Source organism: Tachypleus tridentatus, chromosome 9 (genome assembly GCF_004210375.1).
Source record: "Tachypleus tridentatus isolate NWPU-2018 chromosome 9, ASM421037v1, whole genome shotgun sequence".
Taxonomy (NCBI): domain Eukaryota; kingdom Metazoa; phylum Arthropoda; class Merostomata; order Xiphosura; family Limulidae; genus Tachypleus; species Tachypleus tridentatus.
In genome coordinates, this window is record NC_134833.1 from 288,551 (window position 1) to 307,920 (window position 19,370).

A 19,370-nucleotide genomic window follows, 5' to 3' on the forward strand; every position below is an offset into this window, starting at 1 on the left:
AGTTGTGGGAATGAAGTTCCAAATGGATCACTAGAGCTAAATGCTTGGCTTAGGTTAGTATGTAAGAGTAAGCAGATAGACTGGTTGGACTTGTGGGATGAGTTCAGTTGAAGACAGGAGCTTTTAAAAATGGATGGTTTGCATTTAAATAGGTTAGTGACTGGCTTGTTTGCTAAGGCTATTACTCAGCTGTAAGGGATGTTGTAAATTAGGACTAGACAGTGGTGAGGGCAGTGAAAAACTAAATACAAAAATAATATGAGAAAAGTTTAGTATAGGAAATGAGTATAAAAGAATAGACTTAATAGTGATTATTGTAATGCTAGAAGTATAAGAAATAAAATTAATGGGTATAGAACCCTGGTAGCAATAAGAAATTTTGATGTAATGGGAATAACTAAAATGTGGTTAAATGCAGATAGTTTTGATGATAAAAGCTTCTTTGAAGTATGGGGTTACAGGCTACTTAATAGGGATAGAGTATTAAAGAATGGGTGGGAGTGACTTTATATGTAAAATATAAGTTATATCCTGTTGAGGATATGAAAGATAATATCAAGGAGACTGAGTCCATTTGGATTTCTATCAGTGGACACAAAGTAAAAAGGCTTTTAGTGGAAATTGTTACAAACCACTAAATGATACTTATGAAATTAGTGAAAAGCTTCACAATGAAATTAATATTTCAGCTGTTAATGAAGTTATAATTATGGATGATTTTAATTTCAGAAATATTGGTTGGGAAATGCTAGAGGGAGAAAGGTTTTTGGAAACTGTTCAGTAAGGCTTTCTTCATCAATTGGTCAAGAAGCCAACTAGAAGTAATGCTATTTTAGATTTATTGTTAACTTCTAAAGCAGAAATGTTTGAGAGAGTGGAAATTTGGTGCTTATTGCTCCATTACTTTCAGTGTTTTAATGCATATGATATTAGGAATAATGATATTTTGATTACAAATTTCAAGAACAAAATTTTGAAGGGATGTGATAAGAATTATACATTGTGAATTGGGCATCTGAGTTATTTGGAAGCATTGATCAGATGTGGAACATTTTTAAAGATAAATTTTTAAATATTTAAGGTAAACATATTCCTTATAGAAAGAAAAAGGAGATAAAAAACAAACTAGGTTGGCTCACAAATAGTTTTAAGAGATAAAATCAAAGAAAATCATTATAAATTTAAGAAATTTGAATTGACATGGATAACAGGAAACTTAGATTATATGATATCAAGAAAGTTGTTGAAACAAGAAATTAGGATATCAGAAAGGAATGTATGAGAAAAGATTGGCTGAAAGTGTAAAAATTAACAGTAAAGGTTTCTTTAAATACATTAAGGGCAAACAGCATGTTAGAATGGGGTTAAGACCCTTGAGGAAGGCATGTTTGTGATGATTATCAGATGACTGGGTTATTAAATTTTGATTTTTCCTTGGTTTTTACTAATAAATATTTAAGCAGTATTCCATATCTTGAATGGCTAATAAATGGAAATTAGATCAAACAAGATGACTACATTCATTCTGAGTTGGTTAAGAAAAAAAAGAACTGGAAAGTTTGAAAAACTTTTGAAGGAGGTTAAAGATTGGATATGTCAGCCACTTACTACTGTTTTTTGTCCATATTGATCAAGTACTATTTTCCTGAGTCCTTTTAATTCTGCTGTCTAAAACAAAATATATTTTAAAAAATCAGTACAACTACTGTACTACCTACAAATATAAAAGATAATCAGTATAATTTTTAGAATTTTACTTATACCTAAATTTATTCTTTCCTTTAAATATAAAATAATGTATTTTCTAAATTAATTTTAATGAGTATTTATTTCATGTGTTTAATACAGTGAATTACACATTAGAGCTCCTTCTCTAGACAAAAACTTGTTTAATGCTCAAAATTTCATCTTATGGCTTCCTCAGAAACTAATATAACACTAGTGTAAAAGCCCATCAAAAATGACAAAAAATATTGTTGAGTGATTAATGAAAATTATAAAATTGAAATAAAACGAATTTGTCTGTACTTTCAAAATGCACCCACTCTTAGTTTATTTCATGTCTCAAAGTAATTCTTTAATCACCACATCTTTAGTAAAAACTATGCAGAAAAATAAAATGTTATTGTAGACAAAAGAATGTGCACATTCTGAAAGAGACTGTTGAACCTTTTCACTGTATTGTAGATCAGGAAATAGAAAACATAGTGTGGATATTGTGACAAAAAATTTTCAACTCTGTATTGTATAAAGCATGAAGAATATTTTGTAGTAATAAATGTTTATTTTTCTTTATGTTTTAATGCCAAGTAAATAATATATGTTAAAATAACAAAATGAATATTTATTAAGTAACATTTGTTCATTCCTTAAACCTTTTTAAACACTGATTCTATAATATTAGTAATAATAGGCCTATTTGTAGTATAATTTAATACACAAAAATAACGTAAAGTTACGCTGAAGCATTACATGATAAACTTTGTTTTCATTTTGACTACAACTCAGTGTCATAAAACTTCTGTATTAAACTGTTTTGCTGTTATATCACCAAATTTTATCAAAAAAAGAAATTAACACAAATAATTGAGAATTCAACATAAACATCATAGCTGGCCTAAGAATAATAAGGTAATAATTTTGTTGGTAAGCGACATTGTAGGTTGTTGAGTATTACCAAAGAGTGTGAAGCCATTCTCAACAAAATTATTAAGGGAATAGTCTTTTATAGCTAGTTATACCCAATAAAGGGTTTTGAATAAACAAAAAAGGTTGTTTGCGTATGTTAAAAATATTGAGTATGAAACTACATTTAGCATTCCTTAAAATTATTAATACAAGCATATTCATTATAGTTGCTTTTCAAAATCTATTACAGTTACAATTATCAGCACTGCCATAATAAGTGCACTTGAAACATACAGTGAAAAAAGGAATAAAATTATATATTAGCTAATATACATGTTGCTATTGCATTAACTGTAATTTAATAGATTTGTAGTTGACTGTTAAATATATCTTTTTGAAATATGGAACTTTGTTTTTTAAAACAGCTGTGATGCCATAGTCCTCCAGCATTTAGTATCATAAGGATGACACCAGGTGCATGATGGTTGTGATGTTTTGCAAATTAATAGTACTAGGGCATCAACATTATCACGGACTAACTAACGTTTTACTACTGTGTAGTAGAATCTGAAATTCTTAAACAGAATTTTCCACTTGTGGTGATGAAGTAACACATTCATTAACAAACACAGTGCTGTTTTATTACATCATTATTACCAATTTTACCACCAATAACAAAAGAAAACAATCATTTGCACTGTATTACAGCATTATTGTTATTACTATCAGTTTTACCTTGCATAACAAACAAAAACAATCATTTGTGCTGTCCTAGCATTATCATTATTATTGTTACCAATTTTGCCATCAGTAACAAAAGAAAACAATCATTTGTGATGTATTGTAGCATCATTGATCATGTTTCATACTGCTAGTTATAGCAAAAGGAAGGTATCACAAATAACTTAGTGATGTGTTATAGTATTTTCCCATTATTTTATAAGTCTTGGTCCGTAGATAAATAATCCTATCATTAACAGTGAGTTATTTATATTAAGTTGTACAGAAATAAATGTCGTTTTTGAACTGCAAAGTATGGAAAAATATAAACCAATGTTGTAAAACATGCTTCAATCAAAGTAAGCACCATTTGCTTCAACACACTTTTGCCAATGTGTAACGATGCTGTTTATGCCCCTGTTGTAGAAATAAGTTGCTATGGTCATTAAACTCCCTAAAAGCTTCTTTATGCAGCTGCTTGGTTTTGAAAGCTTTTAATGTTCAAAAAGTTGTCAAAGTGCTTGAAACATCGAGAATAAGGTAGATGAGGCAGAACCTTGATTCACAATTCATTCAATTTTTTGAGTGTCATCCTTGACAGGTCTCATAACACCAATTTTGTTAATCTTCAGTCAGCTCATGCAGAACCCGCTTAGCCAACTTTTCGTCTTTTCAATCGCATTCAGGTGGTTGACAATGTTTGATTTGCTTGTGCCTAACTTTACTGAAAGCTCGCGTACTGTTGTGTCAGGGTCTGTCTCAACTGCTTCCCTTAATGTGTTTTCATCTAATGATATCTTCCTTCCATGACCTTTGTCGCCTCCTCAGACTTTCATCTCCATGTCAAAACCTTTGGAACCAATGCTGATCTGTATGTTCAATAACAGATTCATGGGTTGAATGCTGGGTTGATGTTCCATATAGTTTTAGTAGCTTTTCATTCAAGTTTGAAGTCATAGAGGAAAATCAGATGAAAGTCCTTCTTGTCCACGCGACCTTAGGGGTTGCAAAACTTACTCTGAGTAGAATTGAAACAGCAGATAATTAAATCACCTTGTAATTGACAACACCAACAATAAGTTACTCAATATTCAGCTTCGAAATCTCATTGTGAGAATTACTACATTTATTTCTGGACAACCTATTAGCTCCACTATATTCTTCAGTTTTTATACCTTGATGTACAGATGTTCACCCAAAAGTGATTTTAAAGTTATTTTACTGCTCTCCCATGACTGTTGGGCATCCTTGAGAATCTGACATTTGGACTTCCATTTCTGGTGGCCATATCTTATGGTAATTTCATACACATCTCCAGGACAAAGACGGCAAACCCTTTCAAACCTTTGGTAAAATATACATGAATGAAATGACAGGGTGAACATTATTCTTAAATTTGTGTAAGCGGAAAAAAGCTACTATCTTAATCTTTTTCGTAAACTTATTTTTAGGCTTAAAATATATTAAATGAAAGTTATTTTTTAATGGTACACACTGAATATAATCACTAAATTGTAGTACAATAACAATTCTAATATTATATGATGAAAGTATATGCAATTAAAATCAAGAAGTTCCTTGCATATGAAAATTAAGAATGAAAATATTAACACATTTTGCAATAACTAAGAAATATGCTTATAAAAGAATATTTAAATTTCATTGTTAATATAAGTTATGTTTTAAAAGCTTTCCATAAAGAAGCTGCATTATATTATTAGTCTAAATAAGTAGAAGTGTAGTTTTAACCTAATATTCTAAATATGGTTTCTATTTGGGAACTCTGGACTGGTATGTACTTCTGAGGAAGCTGGAATTAGGTGTGAAGATGATCAATTTGAATGTAGAGCTTACATATTAGAAGCAACCTAATTGAAATAAGAGGCAATAGATGAAGAGAAGGGTAAACTGTGAGAAATATCAGCATGATTTCAAGAGGAGCTTAAGCTTATACATACAAGGGATACATCAGTTAACAATGAACTATCAAGAAGTTAAAAAGAGTACTATTAGGGCTTAAACTAAAAGCAGTGTAATTAATTGTAAGGAGCCTATTCTACTGCACAAGAGATTTTGGCCCTTGGCTGATGCAGATGAAGAGCTGATAAAGGTAAGGAAATTAAAAGGGACAGAGAAGGATATGGATTATAAACTTATGAAGGTTATAGTTATAGGTGATTCCTTAACAAGACATGTGGATAAAATAGTCTGTGAAGTAAATAGGGAGAAAATAATTAGATTATGCTACTCAGGGGTACAGGTGGAAGATATAAATAACAAAGCATGAGTTATAGTAAAAGAGACTAGCACTGATGCAGTTTTTGTTGTGCAAGGAGGACTAATGATGTAGGGAAAAGTAGGTCAGGGGAGCTAAGTAATAAGAGATTGATAAGGACATTTGAAGAAAAAGCTCATAACTTAATTGTGTCAAGGACACTGCTGAGAACTAATTTTGGGAATGAAATTATGAGTAGGTTACTAGGGCTAAATGCTAGGTTTAAGTTAATATATAAGGGTAAACAGATAGACTGGTAGGGCTTTTGGGATAAGTTCAATTGCAGCTTTTTGTGATGTATGGTTTAGATTCAAATAAGAGAGGGTTTGGCTTTTTGCCAGAGCTATTGATTCAGCTGTAAGGGAAGATTTAATGTACAACTAGAAAGTGTTGAGGGCCAGAATAAACTAAATAAAAAAGATGTTGAGAACTATTTAGCATAGGAAATGACCACAAATGTATTTCTAAGGATAGACTCTCTTGTTACTATCATAATAAAACAGATGACTTAAGAGCACTTGTAAAATTGTAGATGAACACAAAGCTACACAAGACTTATCTATACTCTGCCAATCAGAGGTATAAAACCTAGTTTCTAGAGTTGTAAGTCCACAAACATACAGCTGTGCCAATGAGAGGTCATTGATAACAATGGAGGTTAACATGGTTAAATGTAGATGAATTTGATGACAGAAATGTCTTTGTAATATAGGGTTACAGGTTATTTACTAGAGATTAAGCAGTAAACGAGAAGGGGGGAGGAGTGGCTATATATGTAAAGTATGAGTTATATCCTGTTGAAGTTGAAGATATTAAAGATGATAGCAAGGAGATTGAACCTGTTTGGGTTTCTTTTAGCAAAACTAAAGGGAAAAAGGTCTTAGTAGGAATTTGTTACAGACCACTAAATGATACTGATGAAATTAGCAAGAAGCTTTACAATGAGTTTAAGATTTCAGCTGTTAATGAAGTCTTAATTATGGGTGAGTTTAATTTCAGGCATAAAGATTGGGAAATGCTGGAGTCAAAATATGAGGGAGAGAGGTTTATGGAAAGGGTTCAGGGTGATTTTATTCAGTAACTAGTTAAGGAATATACTGGAAACCATGCTATTTTAGAATTTATTGTTAATTTGAAATATATAAATAAATGATCAAGAGGGTAGAAAGTGAGGAATATCTGGATGCAAGTGATCATTGCTTCATTAGATTTAGCATTTTGCTGCATATAGAGATAAGGAATAATGATATTTTGGTTAAAAAATTAAAAGAAAAGCAAATGTTCAAGAATTCTAACAAATATTAATTTTTGTGAATTTGGCAGCTAAGTTATTTGAAGATCTTGATCAGATTTGAAAACTTTTAAAAACAATTTTTTAAATATTCAAGGTAAACATATTCCTTATAGAAAGAAATTGGTAACTGCAAATAAAACACACAGGTTGGCTTACAAAGCATTTAGATTTCTAAAGAAATGTTTTGTAAATTTAAGAAATTTGAATTAACTAGTATGATAACAGATGTAGAAGAACAAGGAATATTAAGTTTGTAACAAAAAAAAGGATATCAGAAAGGGATCTATGAGAAAATGTTGGCTGAAAGTGTATTAATTAATAGTGAAGATTTTTAAAAATATATTAAGGGTAAACAAAATGTTACAATGGGGTTAGGGCCCTTGTGGGATAATAAAGGAAGGCTAGTATGTAATGATTATCAGATGGCTGGGTTATTAAATTTTGCTTTTCTTTCAGTTTTTAATAAAGAAAATTTAAGCAGTATTTCATATCTTGAACAATTTATAAATGGAAACAAGATAAAAAAAGATGATTGCATTAATTCTGGGATGGTTAAGAAAAAAATTGGGAAGCTTATAAGACAATAAGGTTCTTGCACCAGATAATATTTCCCCAAAGCTTTTGAGGAGGTTAAAGATTGGATATGTGAGCCACTTAATACTATTTTTTGTCCATATTGATCAAGTACTATAGAATTGGAAATTAACCAATGCGACTCCTCTTTCTAAAGGAAGTAATAAAAATTGTCCCAGTAATTATAGGTCTGTTAACCTTACATCAGTTGTGGGAAATGTTTTGGAAAGTGTATTAAAAGATGCTTTGTAAAGTCAGTTAACAATGTTCAGAATTTTCTTGGACAGTCAACACCGTTTCTCTTAGGGAATACCTTGCCTTACAAATCATTTGTCATTATTTGAAAAAGTATTTAGGTGACAGTAAGGGTATAGATTTGGTGTATCTGGATTTTCAAACAGCCTTTGACAAGGTGTCATTTACATAAAAGGCTTGTATAAAAAATTATCTCCATAAATATGGAGGTTAGGTTAGCAAATTGGATAGAAGAGTGGCTCAATGGAAGAAAGCAGAGGGTTGTTACAAATGGAGTTCAGTCAAACTGGATTAATGTTACAAATGGAATACCTTAAGGCTCAATCTTATGACCTTTACTTTTTGTAATTTGCATCAGTGACATAGATAGAGGGATATTCTATAAATCACATACATTTGCAGAAGATATGTCTGTCATTGTTACTGGACACAGACCATTTTTGTAGGACAATGAAGAATAGTATTCTGCATAAGTCCACCGTGCTTCATCAAAATCCAATCATTTTTGATAGAGTTATAGAGCAGAAGTATGAAACATTCAAAAATTAATCACGTCTACTTTGGGTCATGATTGTATATCAGCTTTCATCTTAATCCATTCAGCTGTTTTTGAGACATATTGCTGACAAACACACACAAGGGGTAAACATAACCACCACCCACCTTTGGTGGTAGATGTAATAAATGCTTGGTGTTTGTTTTTATAAATCTGTAGTGCACCAACAAGCCTTCTCCTTCAGTGGCACAGACTTATAACACCAGAAACTTGGTTTTATTACCAATTGTGGATGCAACACAGATAGTCTGTTGTGTATGTTTGTGCTTAACTTAAACAAACCCCAACAGTTTTGGAGGAATTTGATTCCTAGTTTTTGTTGTTGTTTTTTCTTATTATAGTATTAATAGGGATATTATACAGAGTGAGAAATAGATGTCACAGATAAATGATGTTTAGCAAATGAAATGATTAGACTACCTTTAAACACTTGTATGTCTCCATTTTGTGTTTTGCAAGTAAAATATGGTTGTGTTGTATATCTGAATAAAGGCTGCCTTTAGAATAACATAAATATAGAATATCAGTAGATTTTAATATCTGTCATGGTTTTTTTATCTCATTTCATCACTTTTATGGTTTTAAAACAATTGTTTTCATTCTCTACATTTCAAGATCACGTCTTTTATTCATGTTGATATTGGTCTACTTTGTAAAATGCTAGTTTTTACATATAATTATGCTATATAACAAAATTTTTACTTTTTCTTGTTCCTGGGCAGAAAGTTATTTTCCAGTTGCTTATGCCTAAAGTAAATGAAAAAGACCTATTTTTCTCTTTGAGCTTTGCTTTTGTGACCTGGGTAATGAAATTTTTAATTCGCCCATTTTCCAGAACATTCCAGGTAGATTCAGTGCTGAGTAGCTGATAGAGAATTTTCAAGAACTTTCTAGAATTATGTAGAGGCTTTACCAAGTTTCCTTGTTATCTTTGCATTGGGACAGCCCTGGATCACATAGAAACTATGTAGTGTGTGAACTGTACTATTTATACAGATTTGCTTAGCTCTCTACTGGCCCTGGAATCACTTCACATTAATTCTCACCCTGTTCTAGTCGATATTCGAACCCAGCTTGCCCATTTCTCTCTATTATCTACTTCTATGTTTTTTATGGATACCAACCCACAGTTTTTTAACTCATCATTTTATTTTAGCTGGTACTGATGCAGTGTGTGACACTCAAGTTACAATAGCCCACATTTTACTGTCATAACAATGGCACCATTTTAGACATATTTTTATTATAGGTTCACTCTTGACATTGGACAGTATCATTAGTGATGGTGACACTGTCTACCTCAGTTGTGTTTTCAAACGTTTATGGGGCATTGGCCTTTTTAACTCTTAAGTTTTTAATTTGAAAATTGGACTTTGTTTTGTTTTAACATGATTCCTTTTTTGTACATTGTAATAATTTTACTTTTAGTTTTAACTTTACCAATTGTTTGGTGCAGATAGCCTAGTTGTTTTGTACCAATAAATATCAACCAACCAACCATGTAATAAAGGAAATTGAAACAGAGTTGGTAAAAGAAAAAAAAATGGAGTAAATCTTAAAGAGTTTATTCTAATGGTGGGTTTGAATGGGCTTATTATTTCTGGAAAGGATACTCAATATGGTACTGATGATGTCTGTTGGTAGAATATAGAACAAACACCAATGCATGTTAACACAAAATACAACCACAATCACACAACTGTTTGGAGAAACCTGCTAAGATAGAACACGTATATGAGCCTTTCAAAAGGAATATTTCATTAGGTTCAAACTTAATAATGAATTACCAGAAATATTTCTCAGAAACTTCATGCAGAGCCCTACGCTTTCCACCCCCAAACAAGATTCAATGTTGTTCAAGAAGCTAACATTCAAATATCTCATAAAGTAGCACACAAGTGCAGTCACAAATTTTCAACTGTGCACTATGATTTGCCTGTTGCACAGCAAGCACTCACATATCTCCTAAGTATGAGAATGTTTTGACTTTGTTGGTTCTTTTCATATTCCAATAGCCTACTTTGCATCTTTGAAATGTCTTATAAAGGGTTCTAGTGATCTCAAAGCTATATCTGATTCAGAAGTATTGGTGTGAGGTTGAATTGATAGTTTTTTATTAAAGAAATGTTTTAATTGGCTCAAACATCTTACTGACATATCATTCCAAATTCTTCATTTCAGAATAATTTTGGAACTGATTATTGAAGATTTCATAACTTTAATGTAAAAGTCAGCAGTCTACTCCCAACTAAGCCAAGCATGAATAATTTGTATCATTTACAGGCTTAATGAACAGCTAGAAAAATATGTCATACTATCAAAAGTGAATATTGTGGAACAACATTTAAATTTTCAATTGGTTATTTAAATCTAATTGAAACTGAAATGTTTCTGAAGTGGGATACATAATGTTATTCAGTTCACCTATGACCTTACCCAGATTAATCCAATGTTCCTTAAAAGAAATCAGCCTAATTATATCAGAAGGATAGTATGTTACCATCAGAATTTATTAAATATAGATAAAATGCTTGAGGCAGAGGGGTTGCCTTGTCTAATTGACATACAATAAAGCAATTTTTATGAAGCTGTACAGTTTTAACCCCCGAAAAGACGTAACAAAGATGCATTTTGGAAAAAAAAACTTGAAATACTGCATTAATATTGTGTTTCCAGAGTTTGCAAGAATTGTATTGTTAATCTCTTTATGAAGCCATAGTTAGTGGTTGTCTAATAGAAATGTCTGGAATAAGAACTAGAGAAGAAGTTACTCGGGAGTTACCTCACATTCTAGATTTGTATTAAATGTTTTTTTGATTAAAAGCTGGTCATTTCTATCACTCGATATTAAATGTCTATATTGATTAAAATGTTTACCATTCTCAACACTGTAGCTGAAATTGATAACTTTCTAAGGCTTTATAAAAAGGGGACAGATTGGGGGCATAATATATTCAATTTTTGGGACAAATTCTTATAGTCATGTTCAGATTTATGTTTTAAGGATTTTTCCAGTCTATAATGGTTCTTTGGATACATCATCATGTACTGTGACTTATTAATTGTCTTTAATATATATGAGCTGTTCATATGTGTATTTTATATAATTCTGTCGTATTTAATAGTGATAATACTTATTAATCATTAGTATTAGGAAATCTTCATAGAACTGAGAGAAATCTTATACCTTTATAATTGCATTGGAATCACAATTTTTAAATAAGAATATAACTTGGATTTCTCTTTCATTTGATGGTTTCCAGTTTATGAACTTAGTCATCCTGCTGTGTGAGGTGTACTTCACGTTTTTTTCACATATCTGGATCATGCTGACCATTGTATTCTTTGAAGGACTCTTAGGAGGTTGTGCCTATGTGAATACATATTACAGGATTTCACAAGAGGTATTGTTCCTATTTAAAACTATTAATTATAAGAGTTAGTGGTTTTGTTTCAAAGACAAGTGGAACTGCTTAAAGGTTTACAAGAAATTACACAAGCCTAAGCTGATTCAAATCTGGCTTTAAATATACAGTGAAAAGACTATTGAAATTTTAACTTGATTTTGTCTTCAGCTTGATTGGTATTGTTAATATTAGAGGACCTTGTTTCAATAAAGTATGTTACATCAGATGCTGTGCCACTTTCAATATGTACTTTTTTATTTCTCTGGACAAATATACCATAATGTTAGGCATGATTTTTTTCATTTTATTATTGTGATTAGAGATGAAAATTATAGGGTGTTAAGTATTTGTAAGAATCTTTTTTTTTCCATATATTTATCCAGATTTAATCTATGTAGTTTGACCTTGTAAAATATTTAAGCTTGTTCCATTTCTAATCAGTAAACTGACTAACTCTTAGTGTAAGGAAAATAATTGAAATTAACTTTAGTGTAATATGTGAAATTTAACGAGCCATTAGTCATTAAGGAAGACAACTAAATAAATAAGTATATGTTGTATTGTGATGACCTGAAAAGGTATTGTGAAAAATCTTACTTTGTAAATACCATTTAGCATTTTTTTGTGTTAAAAATTGTAAATATTTTTGTAAAATTGGTTATATTTCAGGTTGAATCTGAAAATAGAGAGTTTTCTATGGGAGTTTCATCTGTTGGAGATGTTATTGGAATAGCTGCTGCTGGAGCTGTTGCTTTTCCAGTCCATGATGCACTGTGTAAACTTCCATTAAGTTAGTTATCCATGATGCACTGTGTAAACTTCAGTTAAGTTAGTTATTCATGTTGAATTACTTTTAGCATAAGAATATTCTAAGATTCCCCAGTTAGTTTTCACCTTCCATGTTTACTAATATCACAGTATCTAAAAACGTTTTTTAAACTTAGCAGATCTAGTCTTTAGTGATTTTGTAATATCTAAAACCATGCTAATTTTATCAGATCTGGTTTATCAGAAATACCATGGTGTTTAACCCTTTCACTGTGACTTGGATGTATATGCTAGGAAATATGTCTTGGCTGCTGTGAATGAGGTAAAAATATTCTTTTGATTAAACAGCTGCACTTGCCAGTAGAATCATAGTATCTAAAGATTTTTTTTAAGCTTTGTTCCAGTTAGTTTTAGTGAATGGTTTGTTCAGGAACTAATGATAGGAGAAATCGTGGCAGTCAAAAATGGTAATTTGAAAGTCCAGTATTTGTATGTATACAACTAAGGATGATTTAAAACCTTTATATGCTGGATTACAGCCACATTTTATTGTTGATAAGTGTTTATAATGTTTAGTAATTAAGATGTTATTATATTAATTTATAACTGTACCTTAGAGGACATGACTCTTTGTGAAGAGAACTACAATTATAAGATGTTAATGAGTCCTTTTTTGGGTTACATCAAGGTATCTTTTTAACTTCAGAGACAAACTGCTCATTTTTTAGAAGTTTTTAATCATGAAAATTTCTATATACATACATATTTTCTACCGTTTAATTAAAATTATATTTGTTTTTCAATCCATTTTAGTTTAAAGTGTTAAATAGATGGTTTTGTTTTGTTATTTTATAAAGGAACAATAAGTCTTATTGGTGTTGGGGAAAGTATTATTTGTTATCAATGAGTACTAAGACTTAGTGTTGTTGTGAACGGGAAGTTTTATCATTATTTTTAAAATAGTTTATTACTGTTTGGGAATATGATTTGCCAACATTTTGAGCTTGCGAATAAAAGTTATGTCTTGAAAGACTAAAACTCTTAAGGGTAATGAAAATGTTTTATTTCTGATAATTAAATACTTATAAAAAAAACCAGTAAACACATTTTTCAGTGATATTTTTTATTTCATCATATGAATGTTCCAAACTTGGTGTAATGTAAATATTACTTATGAACTCTCTAAACCATATGCCTAAATTTCTTTCAGGATTTGAATGAAAATATTCAAACATGACATTATTATAAAAAGAACTGTTTTTCAGAAGGTTCACATAATTTCAGTTTATATACAAACAGCATCAGGTTTTGATTTATTTGAGAGGGTGGATAACAGAGTCAACAAGGTTCTAACTAAAGTTTAAGTAAGCCTTGCATAGATTTGGAAATATTAATTATTGGTAATATTTTTTTGAGAACTACACACACTTTCTATTTAATAATTCTTTTAAATAATGTAAAATACAATTCAAACAAATGTTCCTACACCATTAAGGGCAAATATTTAATGTAGTAAAACACCACCTTAAATGCAAAATTAAAACTAATAAATAAAGCCCTGGAATGCATGACATCATTTGATATTATTCCATTAAGTACACATGAATTAAGAGGCAAAATGAAATGAACCTAAGTATTCTCAGCTCAGAATACATAACACTGTTATAGAAGGTAAAAAAGAAAATACTTTCCAAATCTTAAAGTTCTTTTATCATTAATGAAGCAGGTTTGAATCCCTTTCACTGAACATGTCTGCTTTTTCAACCTTGATGGTAAGTTCCTCTGTTCATTGGTTAGAATAGCCCAAATGTTGGTAGTGGATGGGATCGAGTAGCTTCTGCCTTCACATCACTGCCAAAATTAGGTGTGGCTAATTCAAAGATCTTTTCAATGGCTTTGCTTGAAATTTAAAACCAAACCTTCAAAAATATAAATACAAAAATATTAAAAGATATTTTTGTTTTAGAGCAAAGCCACATATGGCTATCTGATGTGATCACCACGAACACTCCAGGCCTGTATTTTAGGGTTCTTGGTTTTTAAGACTTTCCAGAGAACAAGAAGAATGAACAAATAATATTTTATTTTATAAACTTATTTTATATGTAAACTTATTTCAGTATTAAAGAACGAAATTGGATAACAGATATAAACTCTATATAAAAATAACATAAAGAATGACAAAAAGAAAATAGTAGCTCTGTGTTCTCATTAAGAGTTCTTACACAAGCCATTGCGTTAATAAAAGTATTCACTGATATTTTGTTTACATCATTAATTTCAGGGTGAAACGTCACCAGTCGTCACTTCAGTATCTGATGACGATGTATTCCTCTTTTTGTATTTCTTCTGGAGATTGAACATTCTTATTTTCATCCTTTTGCTAAAATATTAGAAATCAGAATTTGTTTCTTGATATCATGAAAAATATTCAGAGTAAAAATAATAAGAAAAATTAACTCGCAAATATATAATAAAATTAAAGTAATAATTATTAAAATTGGTAAAATAATAAAAAATAAAAAATAAAGAATTCATAGAAATTTAAAAAATAAATGTATAGAAATAAAATTTGGTAATAGGATCATATAATTAAATATTAGAAAAAAAGATACTAATAGGCTACAAAAATAATTCTTTTAAGAAATAAAACCAAAATATAATAAATTATACAACAAAAAAAACAAAAAAGCAATTGTTCAACTGTAAGTGAGAACATATGATTAATAAATAATAAAAATTGAAACATTTAGAATAAAATAAATTTATGCCCACTAGTGGCATGGTGGTATGTATGCAGACTTACACCGCTAAACTCCAAGCTTATCTACCTGTGCTGGGCAGAGCACAGATAGCCCATTGTTACAGCCTTGTGCTTAATTTTAAACAAGCAAACAAATTTATTTAAATATATAAAAATAAAAAATAGCTATATTAATATAAAATTGAAAATTTGAGAAATAAAATTATATAATTAATGTTGACACAATATCATAAGACCTAATGTAGTCTTATGATATATATACACATATAACCTAAACATATGTACACATATAAACTTTAACATTGTTTACTTTGATTTCTATATCATGAATTACGATAGTGGTTCATAATAACAATCGACGTGGTTTTGCCGGAAAACTAATAGAACACAGCGAAAATCACCCTAGAAAGCAAACTAGTTCCTGAAACAACACTCAAAATCTTCCTTCACAGTACAAAAGACTGTAAAACTGAAACATTCGGAAAACTAAACTCAAATACTGCACAATTGTTCATATTATTATTATTTCTTTTGCTAGTCCCCAACTGCTTGGTATATTGCACTCAAACCTTCTGTAGAATGTCAAATAAGGTACTGTGAAGGTTGTAAGGGTATTGAAAAATCGATTTGTTTCTTCTATATTGCACTTAAACTAGTGAAATAAAAACCATATAACCCGAGCGCTTTCAACAGGTGGGCCTTTCTTCTTAAGGGACAAAATGGAAGTGGTAGTGTAATCGAACCAGTGATGTACATATAGAGGGAGTTTAGTGACATCATGATGGTTATCCGATTTTTCAAAACATCTTCATTTATCTATGCATTATTGTAAGCATCTCATTTCCGGTATAATGTAGCCAAAGGCGAGGATGTATGTTAAAAAGGTGTCAGGGATATTTTACTTTAAAAAAGACAATATATGCTTATTTAAAACTATGCTCAGGTGATTGAGTGAAATAAAGGTGACACCTGGAAACTTATTGAAAAAGATGTTATACTAATCAATTCATAAAAGTATGTATGAAAAATTATCTTAAACAAATAGTAAGTTTTAGAAAATACAACTTTTATATTACGTGAAAAATAAAGAATAAAGTTATTTTTCTTTTTCTGACAGAGATGAAGCCAATGAACGGAGATCACTGATTACAGAATCTAGATTAATTCAAAGAGGTTAAACAGTGTTTAGATTTACAATTCAATAGACGTTTTTTATTTCTCTATCTGCTTTAGTTTTAAATCCTGTTTCAATACCGATGAGAATAACATTGTTAATGGAATGATTGGGTTGGTTAAAGTGTTGAGCAACAGAGAGATCTTTTTGTTTGGTGTCAATATCAGACTTATGGTTGTTGAAATGTTTTTCTAAGAGTTGTTTGTGTGTGTGTCCTACGTATTGGTTATTGCATTTTTTACACTGTATAAAATAAATGGTTTTTTTATCTTAAGACGGCTGGAATGTGTATTCAAACTTTTATTAAAATTAAGTGTCCGCTAGTTGCCGATTAGCTTCTGTGATATACTCATATTTATTTAGAATAACAATAATTCTACCTTGCTTTATTATGAAATTGTTTTTCAGTTTAAGATTGCTTAAAGCACTTCCTTCTTTTCAGTTAATATTGTTATGACATTGCTTGGAAGATTTTAAGGTCTGTATCATGTCATTTTCTATAGCTTTAATATAGCTTTTTAAATGTGATTCTGTCTTTGGTGGAGGTGTCCGTAAAGGCTTTTTTTTAAAGCTCGGTGTATGTTGATTTTCAACTGGATGTTGTGAAAATTTCCGGAAGTATTACTTTTCTAGAGAATTCGTGAAGGTCAGAAAGAAAGATTAATACTTCAGAAAGACTTGTGTCTGAAACATTAACAGTTTTAGAGATATGTCGGAAGTATTCATCGTTATTTGTACATTTTATAATGTTGTTATTTTCAACAGATGTGTTAGTTTGAGAAGACTATTGCATATTAAAGTATGAATTGTTTTAAAACGGTATTTTAAGCTGTTCGTTGTGAGATAAAGGGATTTAAATAGTTTCTGATGAACTGCTTAATGTTATGGTAGTTTGTTTATGACAAAAAAGAATGCTGTCAGAAGCGTTTTTGAAGCTAAAATACTTCATAATTGTAGTGTAAACAGTATTATCATCTCACCTTGAAAGATTGCTTCTTACAAATGCCTGATGCTCCTTTAAAAACTTATATACAGGGAGAAACGAGAATTACACTAAATAATAGATGAGCATTAGGTTATTCTAACATCTAGATACTCAATGCTTTGGGCACAATACAATTGGTGTCTTTAGGGAGCCAACCCTTTTAGTATGTGTGCAGTGAAATATTAGAAAAAACTCAATATACAGACATTCATAGAATAATTAGTTTTAAAGACACGAAGGTTTATTTAAAGCAATGTTATAGATAAATATACTTTATTTGAAAAAGCAGCTCTTCCACTGGTAAAAGTTCATACGAATTGTGTCTTGGTCTAGGTATATATTTGTCCAGTGCTTTGCATTATATGTGTATATATCTATAAATGTTTAACCTATGTATGGATATAAGACAAGTAAAAACTAGGATATTTTAAAATATAACATTTAAAAAAGGATGATAGGAATAGAAAGTGTAGAATCAAAGTGTTAAATAACAAATATCTATGAAGCACAAATCCTCATATAAGCTACTGTGTAAATCTGTAATAAGTAATGGGACAATTAAAACTTACTGCTAATAGATATCCCTGTAAAATTGAAAAAAAACAACATTTTTTCTGGCTGTTGACCAGCTGTTATTGCTATGTAGAAACAGCCTAGCTATGGATTTAAAACTTCTCAGGGATTTCTGTCAGCAGTAAATTCTACATGTTCCACTACTTATTACAGATTTATACACCAGCTGATATAAGTAGATATTTGTTATTTAGTGTTTTGTTTCTTTACTTTATATAGCTCTTGTCTCTGACTACTATTACCCTTTCATAAAATGTAAAGTTTAAAAAACATTTTAGTTAACATCTGTATAGGGGGTCCACTTGTAATAGATATATTCATTTCTTCACAGTGGTATCACTTCACTTGTGCAATTGTATTTACGTAATTACTGGATACACCTGTGTGTATATTGTATAATTACTTTTAAGAAGTCTGCCTGGAGACCTGTTTTAGAAATATTTATCAGTATTAAGCTTTCTAGGACTAACCATTTTATTCCAAAATAGAAAGCTTATGTTTTGAATTTCATGCACAGCGACACCAGGCTATTTGCAATAGCTGTTCTTAATGTAGCAGTAATAGACTAGAATGAAGACAGCTAGTCAACACTACACATTACCAGCTCTTGGACTTCTCTTTTACTAATGAATAGTGCGATTAATCTTAACTTTATAATGGCCACTTGGCTGAAACAGCGAGCGTGTTCAGTGAGAGTGATTAGGGCCCGTGACTAGTGTCCTAACCACCAAGCTTGAGCTTAGGAAATGAAAAGAGAGAGAGAAAAGTAGTGACATCAAATTTCAGTTAACAATTTTTGTTATTTTTACACAACAATAACCTGTATTGTACAATTCTACATACAATACAAAATATATTATTTTCTTACTTTCATTATTTCTATTACTTTCGATCTTATTTATTTGGTAGCATTTTTAGTGCCTTTATTTTAACATGGAATGGTGTAATGTCATATGATAAGACGAAATATGCCATCGAGAGACGCCACCTGACCTGACGTGACGTACACGAAAAGTGACGTCACATACGAATATGTGGCATCACATAATATGTTATAAAGTCACATGTTCTCAGGTGTCATCATATGACATTGATTTCATACTTTTTCTTAAGTTTTCATTCTTAATTTAAGTATTTTTGTAGAATCGTGCAATCATAGGTTATTATTGTAGGAAAATAACAAAAGTGGTGAATTTTAGTCTTATGTTAGCGTTTTCTCTTTCATCCTTTCAATTTCTTTGGCCCGGCATGGCCAAGCGTGTTAAGGCGTTCGACTCGTAATCCGAGGGTCGCAGGTTCGAATCCCGGTCGCACCAAACATGCTCGCCCTCCCAGCCGTGAGGGCGCTATAAAGTTACGGTCAATCCCACTATTCGTCGTTAAAGGAGTAGCCCAATA

The 19,370-nt window shown here is 30.7% G+C and overlaps 1 protein-coding gene across 1 annotated transcript in view; it reads left to right on the top strand.

Annotated features, from left to right (window-relative positions):
- Nucleotides 1-14,927, top strand: part of LOC143226943 (battenin-like) — a 28,012-nt gene extending 13,085 nt beyond the window's left edge. The window contains exons 9-10 of the mRNA XM_076458500.1: nucleotides 11,565-11,705; nucleotides 12,378-14,927. Coding sequence (XP_076314615.1) covers nucleotides 11,565-11,705; nucleotides 12,378-12,503 — 267 coding nt within the window. The 3' untranslated portion in view covers nucleotides 12,504-14,927. The remainder of the gene's footprint in view (nucleotides 1-11,564; nucleotides 11,706-12,377) is intronic.
- Nucleotides 14,928-19,370: the final 4,443 nt, after the last annotated feature.